Source organism: Pavona decussata, unplaced genomic scaffold (genome assembly GCF_977016875.1).
Source record: "Pavona decussata unplaced genomic scaffold, jaPavDecu1.1 SCAFFOLD_21, whole genome shotgun sequence".
NCBI lineage: Eukaryota > Metazoa > Cnidaria > Anthozoa > Scleractinia > Agariciidae > Pavona > Pavona decussata.
The window spans coordinates 2,956,836-2,971,367 of NW_028145444.1; the positions used below are offsets into that span (position 1 = coordinate 2,956,836).

General features: G+C 37.4%; 1 protein-coding gene across 1 annotated transcript; it reads left to right on the forward strand.

Annotated features, from left to right (window-relative positions):
* LOC146486250 (sodium-coupled monocarboxylate transporter 1-like) lies at positions 1–14,129 on the forward strand. Its single transcript, XM_085099674.1, has 13 exons — positions 1–68; positions 1,244–1,311; positions 1,685–1,839; positions 3,180–3,320; positions 4,920–5,049; positions 5,610–5,698; positions 6,508–6,617; positions 8,104–8,174; positions 9,888–9,974; positions 11,329–11,552; positions 12,209–12,309; positions 13,126–13,268; positions 13,402–14,129. Exons 3-13 carry the CDS (start codon positions 1,733–1,735, stop codon positions 13,444–13,446), a joined length of 1,248 nt encoding a protein of 415 aa, XP_084955800.1. The 5' UTR covers positions 1–68; positions 1,244–1,311; positions 1,685–1,732; the 3' UTR covers positions 13,447–14,129.
* Positions 14,130–14,532: the final 403 nt, after the last annotated feature.

The following is a 14,532-nucleotide window of genomic DNA, read 5'->3' on the forward strand; positions in this document are numbered from 1 at the left end:
GTTCAATGTACAATAGACTTTATACCTGTTTGTGGCCCTATTTGCTCCATCACTGGCGTTGGAAGCTGGTAAGTAATCACTCATTTTAGCTCTATGCAACGCTATCAGTCTTTTTAATTCTTGTTCCAGTCTGCATAATGTAAAGCACTAGCGCGCTTGGCGGAGAAGCAGAGATAACGGCTATCTTCAGCCAATCTTCTTTATTGCTTTGGTAGCTTGCCCTTCTCTCTGACAGACACTGAAACTATGCTATAAAGTAAGGCTTGTAGCCTTACTGACCCTACTTTATACTATTCTGTAAGAATGCTTGTAACTCTACTTGAAGCAGGGCCATATGGTTCCGATAGGCGATAAGAAATACGGTTTTCGATAAGAAATACGGTTTCTTTCCAACAGCACAACTGGGGTTACTGGAAATAGACTAAACGGTGAGGAAGGTAAGGGTAACCCTAGAGCTGTGTTGGCCCAGCAAGATGTTTAAAAGCACAATTTCACAGGTAGGGTTACCCTATCACTCACGTCAAGTATACTACAAAACGAGAAGCCAGCGAAAGCCCGTGAAAATTGACGGAACAAAAAATGGCGGATAAGAAGAAATGTTTGTCGGCAACCTTGATTCTCTCGTCTGTGCTTCCCATTATTACTTGTTATTTCAATTCTGTGAGTGAAGGAAGGTGAAAATGGCCGCTGTATTGAAAGCGGGTAGTACTCTTTCCGCCATTTTGACCGTTCTTTTCAACTTTTCAAAGGGTCTGGAAACAAGCAAAATGTTGTCCCGGGTAGGCGCGTTATCCCTGGTAGAGTGTTTACAAGGTAGATAGGGTTACCCTGGCGCCAGTGTAACCCTATCTACCTTATAAACAGGTCGTTTGAAAAAAGGAAGAATTTTGCGAGTGCTAGGGTAACCCTAGTAAACAGGCGGTAAGTATCCTTCCTAACCTTGACCTTCAAGAAGGTCTTGGCCAAGAATGGCAAACCTTTCTACAGAACAACTGTCAATTATATATTACCAAAAAAAAAAAAAAATGACATTTACCTTGAATCACGGGAACACTAGGTACTTCCAAGGTTATTTTAAATTAAGTTACAACTACAATAACCTTCACAACAGCAACAACAAATACCCCTGATGCGCATGCTTGGAAAAGAGATTCAATCCGTGCCGTTAGTTGTGTTTGATTTAAAAGAAGTAAATTAAAATTGGACGTGACAGTCTTGTCGAAGAGCTTTTGTTTGTCTTCAGTTGCAGGGATTCCGCTCACATTCACTATCCTGGCCACTGGTGCTGTTTGTACATTTTACACAGCGTTGGTAAGTGAGATGTAGAAAATACATAACTGATAATACTGTTGGATTTATTGCGATGCCACAGTACCACTGGCTTGAGATTTCTCCTCATTTCATAGCCTATGTCATATAAGGCTCATAGAAAGTCTTGCGTTGCGCGTATGACTTTTGTATAAACTGAATTCCGACAACTGAGATGACGTTATGCGAGTGTAAAGCTGCGTTATGACCGCAGTCAGTGACTGCGGCTCAACTGTATGGCATTGTAGCATGAAAACGGCTGCGTTACGTCTGTAGTAAAACTGAGTTATGAGTGCGGTTGGATTTCAGGATAATTGCTGTGCATTTGTAGAACTTGCGCATTCAAATAAATGAACGTTTTCATGTCTACATACAGGGTGGCCTTAAGGCAGTCATTTGGACAGATGTGTTCCAGTCAGTTATAATGCTGGCAGGCCTAATCACTGTGGCTGTTACTGGAAGTTTAGAAGTAGGTGGTATAAAGAAAGTCTGGGAGATCAATCAAAGATACGGAAGAATCAACTTTTTTGAGTATGTACCAATTATACTTACGTTTAAATAATTTATGTTTAATATTAGCTCAGATTCAGAGAACAGCCCAGGCCTTTTATTCCATTGCTCATTTTTTTTAGTTTGCTTGACAACGTTAAATGAGCGAAAAGTTTCACTTCAAGAGGAAAAATCCAACGTTTCGTCTCGCCGGATCAGAGTAAAACGATTTCACTTCAAGATTCAAACTATTTATGATGCGCCGCCTATTAAGGAGTCGATTTGTTTATCCCGCCGCTAGTCGTCTAGTTCTTCTCCTGCTGTTGGTCACTATAATGAATACATCAATTGTACAGTATTTCGTTGTCTTAAAAGTATTTTCGGCAGCACAGCTTTCACACACTTGAAAGTATCATTCGCATTGGTTTTTCTGTGTTACTGCGTACGGACGGTCAGACGGAAAGTGTTGTCATAACCAAAACTAAAATTTCTCGCTTTAATGGGTTACCAAATTTTCTTACCCATAGGACTCCGAGCGCGCGCCTTCGGGGCGCGGAATCCTACAAAAAAAGGGAGTACTAGCTGCCCGAAATAACCACAACTTGAGACACAGGGCAGTCAGACAATAATAATAATAATAATAATAATAATAATAATAATAATAATAATAATAATAATAATAATAATAATAATAATAATAATAGTAATAATAATAATAATAATGATAATAATTTTTTTAATAATAATAATAATCTTTATTAAAAATGACCAACTCTTTTAAAACACAACCCTATGCACTCCTAAAAATTATGTACATTTTCAGCAAATATTAAATTCTCGTATTCAAATTCTTGTGGTATAAGGACATGTTCAACGTGAAGCTTTAAAATATTTATAAAAAGAAAAAATATATATATTCAATCTGCGTTGAAAAACAAAGGAAATATTTGCTTCTGAAAGATATCATACACTTAAATGTGAAAATTCCAAAACCCCTATAATCCTAAATCCTACTTAAATTCTGGCTTGCGCACTTTCCGATGTAATGTCAATGTCAGACATTGGCTACTCTCCTCTTTCTCCTGGTTCCTCTGAGACACAGCAATAATAATAATAATAATAATAATAATAATAATAATAATAATAATAATAACAATAATAATAATGATAGCGTCAGCAGGCGGACGCATACATACACAGAGGAAGACTAAGCTTACATACCTCCATTATACATTTAGCAACAGGAAGCTGGAAAATATTTTGCCACTATCACACAAATTTCTGCTATTACTAGTAATTGTCAACAAAGTTATCGTAGCTAATGTGATATGAATTGATTTCTTGACAGTGAATTCTTTGTTGTTGTTTGTTTTCTCTTTTAGTTTCAATCCAGACCCCAGAGTTCGCAACACCTTCTGGTCGATAACAATCGGTTCAACAATGACCCTACTCCCCGCCTGGGCTATTTCGCAATACTTTGTCCAGCGGTATCTTGCCATAAAGACGATCAAGAATGCGAAAAAGTGAGTACATCTGACTGAACAGCTCGATTTCAACAAAGTCAAACACAATTCTACTACAGTGGGATCTCGATTATTCGAACATTTGATTTTTCGAAACTTCGTATTCCTCCAAACAAAAGTTCTTTCCCTTGGATTTGCTTCAATCACAGTTTTACCTCCCGATGTTTTGAACTCCTTATTTTTCGAATCAAATTCAGTTTCCCTAGGGAGGGTGAAAAATCGGTATTCCACTGTATTTAAAACTATGAACCTGGAATAAAATTTCACCAAAGCACTACAAACAGAAAAGTTGAATCAGTTGTTTATTGGCTTTGATGTAATTTCAAACTGTTTATTCCCTTCCCTCAGCTTTGCATGTAAATAGTTTTCCATGTTTGGTCCATATCAAACATTTTCAGCTAACATTTTGCCTTACGGACAAATGGTTGATCGTTTAGCCACTTCTGCGAAGAAGCTTCCGCGAACGAGGAAAAGTAACCAATCAGAAACGAAATTTTTCTAACTTCGTTGTAGTTTGTAAAAACAAACATGGTGGCAAGGAACCGTTAAAGAAGAGCGCAAGAATTATTTAAGAAAATTTGGTGTCATGATAAAGTGGAGAAGTCAGTTCAGCTTCATGAACAAAAGATCTCTCTTTGTAACTTTATATTTGGAATTAATCCTTGAAATTCGTGTTTTTAATTTACGTTGGTTTTCATCGATTTGCTTGGTGTTCACGAAATGTTTTGTGTGACAAAACACGTTGTTAGATGAAAATATTGGTTGGTTTACTTGGGGCTTTAGTCTCTAATGCACTTCGAGCGGATTTCAAATTGCATAATAGAAATAAGTATCTCCTGATTGATTGATTGATTGATTGATTGATTGATTGATTGATTGATTGATTGAAAACAAACATATGACCTCAGGCTCGGATTCAGACCGGTTTTCACCATTTTACGGAAAACGGTAATATATTTTTTTGTACATAAATATATATTCTTAGAATGAAAGAAAATTCTCAGGTTTAAGTATGAAAAATGCCTGTCTGAGTGACTTAAAAATTCAGGAAACGGTATCTTCAGGAATTAAAATTTAAAAATTTTGGGGGGAGCATGCCCCCAGGATTCACCTATAGAATATATGCCTTCAGTGCTCTCATAATCGAAAAATGGTCACATTTTGTTTCCAGCACACGGAAAAAAGTTGGCGACTGGTACATTTACCCATAATTCTTAGCGTACGAAAACAGAGGGAAAAAATAAATATAAAAAAATAAAATAACAGACTTCAAAAACTTCAAACCTAGCATACACAATGTTGTTAGTGCAGGGATGGATTTCGCCAAGAAATGCCATTCTTTGTGCCTATTGGCTGTGTCAGGTTCGCAAGGTATTGTAGTAAAATTTACAGTCACCGCCATCTTTTTTCCGTACGGTAGATTTACTCAGTTATTTAAAGATTCTCTTACAATAATCATTCACTTAATTCAACTTTACCAAATAAGCCTTGGATTCAACAAGACATAAAAGACAGAACACAAACGCAAACCGAATACTGGATATGGATACACTTTAATGACAGCATTAAACATTATCGTTTACTTGTGTTCTGTTATAGAGCATTGTGGCTGAATATTCCGCTCCTTTTTCTCGTGTTAACACTCTGTGCTTTGGACGGAATGGTTATATTTGCAACTTACGCCGGGTGCGATTTGAAAGAACAACGTAAGATCACGAGAGGCGACCAGGTAAGAGAACATGGCATAATCTCTTGAGTTGATTAGCTTTCCAATGCTTTTGTTGCTGCCGCTGTTCCTGTTGTTTGCTTGTTTTGTTGTTGTTGTTTTGTTTTCTTCCCGTTATTGTTATTTTGTAGCTGATAATAGTGTTCCTGTATTGGTATGGATTACTCTTCGATCCAGAAACCCAAGATGGCTGCCATTTGGTTATCACGACCTTATTACCATGTAATATGGCGTCATCACTTCGCGTTTCGAAAGTGTCACTGTCATAGCTTTTATACTTGTAAAGTTATGGAAGAGGTGCACAAACCACTCCCCTCCCCCTCGAAGTCATTCACGGAGGAAATTTTTTTCCTCGAGGTATTTATTTGCTGTTGTTATCAGCTTGCACAATGGGAATATAAAGCACGCACGCGCAAGTGACTTTGATTACATGAATTTACCAGCTTTGTTATGACTACCGTTGATTTTATACTTTTATTATCATTATTTTTAATTTAATCTATTGAGTTTTGTACCCTGTCATGACCCTACACCGGGGTTATTTAAATAATCATTCTTCGCAGGTTCTTCCGTATTTCGTTATCAACAAACTTGGACATTTGAAAGGCTTGCCGGGATTGTTTACTGCTTGCCTCTACAGCGCTGCTCTCAGGTATTTGATTTTTTTTGTAAAATTTCCTTTGCTAGTTACTTGGTTTGCTTTTTTGTTTTTTATCCTGATGTCGGAGACCCATGGCTAGCTGGCTTGATGGCTGGCTGGATGGATTGATGGATGGATGGATGGACGGATGAATGGCAGTGAATCCGTCAACGATGAATGAATGGATGGCTTTGGATTCGTCCATCGGTCGATTTGATTTGATTTATTGATTTAGTAAGCGAGTGATTGATTGATTGATTGATTGATTGATTGATTGATTGATTGATTGATTGATTGAAAACAAACATATGACCTCAGGCTCGGATTCAGACCGGTTTCCACCATTTTACGAAAAACGGTAATATATATTTTTTTATACACAAATATATATTCTTAGAAAAGAAAATTCTCAGGTTTAAGTATGGAAAATTCCTGTCTGAGTGACTTGAAAATTCAGGAAACGGCATCTCGAGGAATTAAAATGTAAAAATTTTCGGGGAAGCATGCCCCCAGATTCACTTATAGACTGAATATGCGCCTTCAGTGCTCTCATAATCGGAAAATGGTCACATTTTTTCCAGCATCCGTTCATGGATCTAGCTCATCAAGTAATCCACCGAACTGTAAAAGTTGGCGACTGATACATTTAACCATAATTCTTAGCGTAAGAAAACAGAGTAAGTGAGTGAGTGAGTGAGTGAGTGAGTGAGTGAGTAAGTGATTGATTAATTGATTTATTGATTGATTTTCTGACTGACTTAATGACTGACTGATTGATTAATTGGGAGACTGATTAATTGATTGATCGATTGATCTGACAGCACAATATCATCAGCACTAAACGCCATGTCTCTAGTGGTACTAGAGGACATCGTTAAGAAAAAGTTCAGCGTCAACGATCAAGAAGCCACTAAGATCAGCAAAGTTATTGGTGAGTACCTGGGAGCCTTGAGACGTTCAGAAAAAGCTGGCTAAATCGAATTTAAAAAGACAAGCCAGAGAATGTTAATAGAAAGGGGATGTTTACTTCTCTAATAAATGTATACTAAAAATTGATCGACATGAGCGAGCAACGATATCTATTCAGGTGCACCTAATTATATAGAGCTTTTTCAAATAAAGATCTGACTTACATTTAGAAAATGACGATAACACATACAGTTGGGAAATGCTTAACTAGAACTGCATACAAATTTATCCCCATGGTTTTTTCTTTAAGTATATTACTCATTTGTTTTGGTTTTGTCGTTAGCGGTGTGGTTAGGAGTGGTGAAACTAAAAATCTAATCTACCTGATCCAATGTAATTGCTGTAATTAACAATACATAGGAGGGCCTAAACGACGCTTAAAAGACCGCTTTAATGAACACCGCCGCACCATAGATAACCCTAACACTAAATGTAAACCCACTACAGCCGCAGAACACTTCCTCACCGCTCCTAACCACACCGCTAACGACATGCAATTAATCCCCATATAAAAAGTCTACTCTAACCGAGACTCAATCCGTAAGGCCAGGGAAGCCTTTTTAATCTCAAGAGGCAGAACACTTCTTCCACATAGCCTCAACATTCGCAAAAAAATTTACTAGCTTCCTTTTATTATTATATTTTTATTTTTTGTTCTTATTATTATTGTTATTTCATTTGCTTCATATTTTATACTGTCAATCACTTTAGTTTTACGTAGTTCCGCTATTGCGCAAATATTTGTTATATAAGCGTATGTCCCAATGCAAATTCTCATTGTACCTGAAGAAGGCTGGTTTGGCCACTCGAAATATAGTAACCTTTAAAAGGTAATTCTACGTTGTATCGGTCTCTGCTTCTTTTATCATTTATATTTCTTAAGCCGATCAGATCAGCTATTGATCCAACGTATACCAGCAGGATTATCGTCCACGGATGTTGCTTAGACTTTACTCATAAATTAGAGTTTCACGGCATATATTAAACACGTGACCGGCCGATGCCAGGGTTTTTTCCCGCCCGCCCCCCACGAGAAGGGAAAAGCCCTTGGAACGAGGCTGGTTTAAATGTATTTTTCTTATTAAGTTCGTCAAGACTAAACAAATAACAATACAAAAATCAACCTAGAATGAAACATTCAAAGGTAAAAAGTAAGAATTTGAGTTCTGATTGGCTCGTTGTATGATTTACGGTTTGATTTACGGTTGTCAATTTAAAACTGCTCTAAAGTAGGAGAAAACCGATGACATTCCTACACCGATACCATAGTTTATGATTTTCTCTCTTTATGAAACAACGGCGTTGTATGTCAGTTTTAAACAACTAAAACATGAATATGTTTCGCAAAACTTGTTGCTCATCTGCTCATCTGATTTTAGACATGTAGCTTTGGAAAAGGACATTCAGTAAAGTAGTGATCTGAACACAAAATTTGTTTTTTTGACCAGCTGTGGTGTTTGGCGGCATAATCATCGGCGGTGCATTTGCTGTAAAATACGCTGGATCAACAGTATTACAGGTAACAATCCTCCACGTAATACACATTTTATAATTTAAGTTCTGTGATATCAAATAATTGCTTTTGCTTCCTTGTTTGTTTGTTAGCTGCTGGGCTTATTCTTTTCGAAGTACTTTGATAGTCTTGCTCCGGTTTAAAACTAACAACTAGGTACTCAAAGAGTATTACAAGCATTTTTTCTTCTTTGTTTGTTTTTGTTGTTGGTGTTGTTGTTTTTGAAATCATTTTTTTGCGCGGTCGCGTTCTTTTTTTTTTTTTTTTTCCTTCATCGTAGTAACAAATCAACTGCAATGAATAAATTTATTAAACCTGGATTAAACCCTGTTCTCTCCTAGAAGAGATATTTTTTTCATTGTCTTCAACAAAAACGGCCCAATCAGAATCTATTATCTGCGCGTATGTCAGGGGGCCGGAGAACAGGTCATCCTACAAGTGTGACGTCACATAGCCCTGATCTGTGGCCAAGAAAGAAAGGCTTCTTTCAAATTGGCGGCCATATTGCCTTCACGTTTAAGACTCTCAAATGCCGTTTTCACAAAGAAAACAAACCTTTTTGAAGCGGTAAAGCGAAAGAATAACTTTTAAGAAGTACTCAGCAGTTTAAGCGGTGGAAATTGGAAAGTTCACGGCGGAGAAATTACGCTTTGGTGGACAGATTGTTGTGTGCCAATGCGAACAGGAAAGGTCATAAGTGTAAAATCATCACCGGCGCTGCAGACTTTGTCGAGCTCATGCCTAAGCGCTACATGAAATGCGCCTCACAAAAAAATTGAAGGTTTGATTGTCAATTTTTGCTAAAAGTTTTTATTTAGGAAAGCATTTTGCCTGTTTGTCTTTCTTTTTTTTTTTTTCGATGAAACGAGGACACTTTGTAATCTTACACTTTCTGGCATTACATAACCAAATAGCGCTGACGATAAGGTTTGTAATAGATGCTCGTACGCTTTTCAGTGTTCCGCTGTTTATATTTATAAATCAAATACAAGGGAAAACATTTGTTAAGAAGAATACCTCGTGCTTCACACGGACGCTGTAATCCTAACGTTATCACCTTAGATTTGAAGACAGGAACCATTTGTAATACTATACTGATTGTTTACATTTGAATTTCCATTTGTATGTTTAAACAGATTCTGTCACATCTCACGTTAGCGCCAATAGGCGTCTTGCTTATTAAGAAAAACACGGAGCAGTACAGTAGAAACAATACCATACAGTAAACTCTATCTTACAGAAATAAAGACATACTTCCTACAAGCCTCCTTACAAAAGGAAAGAAAGAAAGAACTACAATGTTTACGCACAATTTAAGTAAAGGAAATACACAAAGAGTTTTGGAAAAAAATCCGAAATTTCTACGAGGAAACAATCTTCTGTTCGTTTTAATTTGTTGAGAAAAAAAAGGAGAGAACACGATTTTGTCTTAATCGAGAGTTAAAAAAACAACAACAACAACAGCAACATCAAAAAAACATTCCTGCTTTGTAACTGTTTTCGTGGATTCATCACCATTACGGACTCAAACACCTGAAAAACTAGTCAACTGCAACACTGTGTAGCAACCATTTTATACACTCAAATGACTTTGTTCGAGTTTAAGCATGCGCAAACACTTTCCAGATCTAGGTAAAACACCTTGATATCAATATAAGAGCACGCGCGGTAGCTAAACACAATTTGTAAGAAATTGTTCTAAACTTTCACTGTTTTTAGCTTGCCTATAGCATAGTAGGGCTGACTGGTGGAGCCAAGCTGGCTATGTTTATAGCGGGATTTTTCTTTCCAAGAGCAAACACAAAGGTGAAGAAACTTTGTTCATGGTGATTGTAATTTTTCATTACCTTAATAATTGCATTTTGCTATTTTTAGCATGTTTGTTAATTGATTCTGAAAATTTCTTAGGGACGACCAATAAGCTATAATTTGTATTTCTATTTACAACGTTATTTGTACGCTAACGTTTGACTAATGGTGGGCCGATACCATGTTTATCAAATCTGGAACTATCCGACGATCCGATACGAGTACGATATTTATCGATTTTTCGCATTTTTCCATATCAATATCGATACCGATATTACGTCGTCATCATCGGGGAATTTTCTGTGACGTTATCACCTACACTCCAAAAGGCTCTCACTGATCCTCGTGCCAAATATTAACGACATCGCCAAGGTAGTGTCTAGGCTCATAAGTTCCAGACGTGACTAATCGATGATCAATGACATCAATGATTAAGAGTCCTAAAGTGATGACGTCACAAAAACTAAATTTTTGAAATTATGAGATTTCTTAGTATGATCGCAAAGAGCATGATGAAAAATGCCTACTTGCCAAAAATCAGCGTCAGTCATCGGGGCATAACAGAGCTAATATCTCGATTTGGTATGGTTTGTGTAGCCACGACTTATATCGATGACTAATCAATGTCATCAATGACTAATCAATACAATCATGACTAATCGATGACTGGAAATTTCGTGGCCTATCGATTATTCATCGGTTACTTATTGATCATCGGTAATAATCAATGACTAATAAACTGATTACCCATTTATCACACATTGATGATTCATTGACTTCATTGATGCCATTGATGTCATCGATTAGTTACGTCTTAGCCTGCGAGCAAGCTCTCTCGCAGGCTAATTACGTCTGGAAGTTGCATGGCTTTGATACTTCTTCGAGCATAATGCAACAGCATATATATACTCAACCTAAAAAAATGTTGGTTTCGGCACAAAAGTACCTTGAATACGCAAATGAGCAGTATCGAAAGCTATGGATCGAAACAGCCGATATTTCTCGCACATTAAACATCTGGATTTCGGTCCATCCGGAGTCATTACCACATGCATTTAGCAGACAACTGACTTTATTTTGGTTGACCATTCTACTTCTTCCTGCTTCACCGTGCTGACGAGGGCCAACCAGCTTGACACAGCTGTCCACAGTTGCATTTTGATTCTCCGTTTGGTCTCTATATATCATGTCGCTGTCGTGTTAAGTTTCCTACGCAGTCAGATCAGCCTTGCAGTTATTTCAGTTCAGTTGAACAAAAGAATGCGTCAATAAACGTTGTTGTCTTTGTTGTTGTGTCATTTTGTCAAAAAATACAAATATTTATGACATTTTTGTCAATTATTTCACGCAGGGAATGTACGTTGGAGTCGTTGTTGGTTTTGCTTTGGCCCTCTGGGTGTTTACGGGTTCCTTGTTTTATCCTCCTAACAAGTACCCAGGCATCCGCTCGGTCAAGGAGTGCCCTTTCTATCAAGAAGCCTTAGCAGCCAACTCTTCCTTTACCAACGATACAGCGAAGATCTTGGCTAAATATGACGACGGATTTGTCAGAAACCGTTACAAACCATACACAAGGTAGAACATTCTGGAAGACTGATTGCTTTGCAAATAGCGCGGTAACTTAACCTACCTCGCTTTCGCAGTATTTAGCAGCAGATGACTCAAAGACATATACATCTAAAACACATCACTAAAAGTTCAATCAGTTACGATGTTGTTATTCGCATATTTCTTCTTTAAGCGGCGGCCATTTTGAATAATTTAAGCGCGGTCGACTATCACGAGGTATGGGAAACAGTTTCCTAAAACAAACCAGGCGAATTCGGAGCTCTTTATTCGTGGCACACTGTCAGAACCGCTGCGAATGCATAAAGCATCTTTTTGTCTTTTTGGAAGTAGAGAATTCATGCCAGCATGAATATGACCAATTCAAAAAGAGACTACTCCCTAGAGTACCGTCACGTGATCTATAATGGGGCAACAAAACAACGAAGCAAAATAAGGTGTATTTTTCTCGCTCTTCAAGCGTTGTGTTCCTTATGCACCGTGGTAAACTGTCTTCAGCCGAGTGATCTAATATAGCACTCGAGAAAATTCTTCAAAAAGCAAGAAGCAGTTGTAGAAAATTCCCTCTTATATGAAGATTGTTTTTGCGACCTGGCCCAGATTCCCAAACTTTTAAGAAAAATACATTATTTAAAGTTTATTCGATATTTGATTTTATTTTGCAGCACCCCATTAGCTGACCTGTACAGCTTATCATACCTTTGGATCGCCATGTTGTCGTTTCTTGCAACAATGGTTGTCGGACTGATAGCAAGTTTAGCTCTTGGTGATTATACAATATTTTACGTATACACCTACTGAAACGTTTTCCTCTCCCATTTAGTTTTGTTCAATTCGCTAAAGTATTCATCATCATCCAACTGTTTTTAATCACTGTTACTGGGTTAAATTGCTTAAGCTCCAGGGACTTGCAGTTGTTCAAAAACGGATCAACGTTTATTCCGGATTAAAAATTAACCGAGATTTTCATCTCGCTAATTATAAATGTTTTCAAGAGCTATTTTTGAGCTAATGGTAAAGAAAAGTCTAACTCAAAACTAAAGGGTGAAAATCTGTTGGAAGAATCTTTATTGATTATTCAGTAAACTTGAATCAAAGCTGATGTTCACCCAAGACTAGCTTAATCGAGCTTTCAACAACTGGGCCCAGAAGGCCTGATTACACTGTTTAATCATATCACAAGATCGACAGTCGTCAATCTGATGGTTATAATCAGCCATCAAACAGTACGCGTCAAACAAGCGCACTATATACAGTCGTGTAATGCCAGTTCCCTTTTCTTATCTCAAACAAAACAATCCGCTGTCTTTTGCTTGTCTTGTAATGAAGAAAAATTTCCTATTCCTTCTTTCCCTCAAATTCTGTTACCGCCTGTAGGTGTGGTTCAGTCAGGTGAAATAATTTTGTTCCCGGTTTCTGTAAATCACTCGTACAGTGATTTCGTTTCTCTCTCAGTACCGGTACTGTACTATACTGTTTAGGAAAAAAATAATTACAGTACCATCGCAGCTAGCATTCTGGTTGCAAGATTGCACCACCCGTTATTGCATTATTAACCGAAGCTTCTCTGTTTTCATCAAAGAAACTAAGGAAGACCGGCAAAAGCAATTGAACCCCAAATTACTGTTCCCACTGAAGGCCTGGTTACGTGGATTTTTGCCTGGTCACCAATTCCACTGGGAAGAAGAAAACTACTGTGATGAGACGGACATTGATGACGGGAGGGTAACGTTAATTTATTCATTCATAATTTTCATTTGAATAAATTATTTATAAATATAGCTTATTCAAAGAAAAATAATTCTTGAGATATCCAATGTTAACTGTTAAATTTATTTTCTTTAACTGTATTTTTCAGAATGTTTTGAACAAAGAGCCACAAGATGAAATTACAGCATTGTAAAACATATTAGCAAACTTATTCACAAATGTAGAGACACCAAAATGTACCAATATAATTGTAGAGATGAATGTAGAGATGCCAGAGAGTTAAACTTGCCGATCATTGCTTCTCTGAATGGAAGTCTGTTCCTGCAGGGGTGCCCCAGGGGACGAAACTGGGCCCATGGCTGTTCTTGGTCATGATTAACGATCTCAATGTACCCGCTGCGAGTGGCTGCTTTAAGTATGTAGTTGACACTACTGTTTATAAGGTAGTTTAAAAGAACGGCAATGGTTTTGATGGGTTTTCAATTATAGGTTGATTGCATTGCCGCCATGTCGTTGGACAAAACAAAATAAAGTTTGCTCACATAGTTTGCACGCAGATGGAAGTTAACTCCCAGGGGAGAAAATCTTATTATTCCTATCCACTAACATGGCCCGCTTGACGTCACATGCAATCCCCCTTTATCAATGTCATGCTGGTACTAGTATTATTGTTTGGAAATGAGATTTTGTAGTTTTCCATTGTAGATTATTGTTAGTACTTTTATTAGCATTTTATGTTAGCCCTTAGGAATTGACGTTTACACAAACCATATATCTCTATCTATCGATATAAGAAGTTTTCTAGGGTAATGTATAGCTCATACCTGTATTAAGAGAATTTCTATTATTATCAATAAACAATGTTCAATGATTCAACATGAATCAGGTCATAATATGATGACAGAGGTGATGACACATTGTAATCACTGTTCGTCTTTACGTAATGTATGCAAAAAGTTGGAAGAGACCTGGGGGCCAATTCAATAAAACCTTTTTTTCCCAATGCCCGATTATCGTGGGGGACTGGGTATGAGTCTGTGTATTATGGCATATGGGACACAACACCCACATAGCAAGAAAGAGCACAGGAACTTTACAACATCCTCAAGTTTGCTGTTAATCAAGCCAATATTAGACGAGATACAGCCATTCAAAAACTCCAAATTTTACTATGGAATACATACGGACGCCGGACAAATTTTGAATGGCTGTATCTCGTTCAATATTGGCCCAAATCCCACCAAACTTGAGGATTTTGTAAAACTCGGTGTGCTCATTC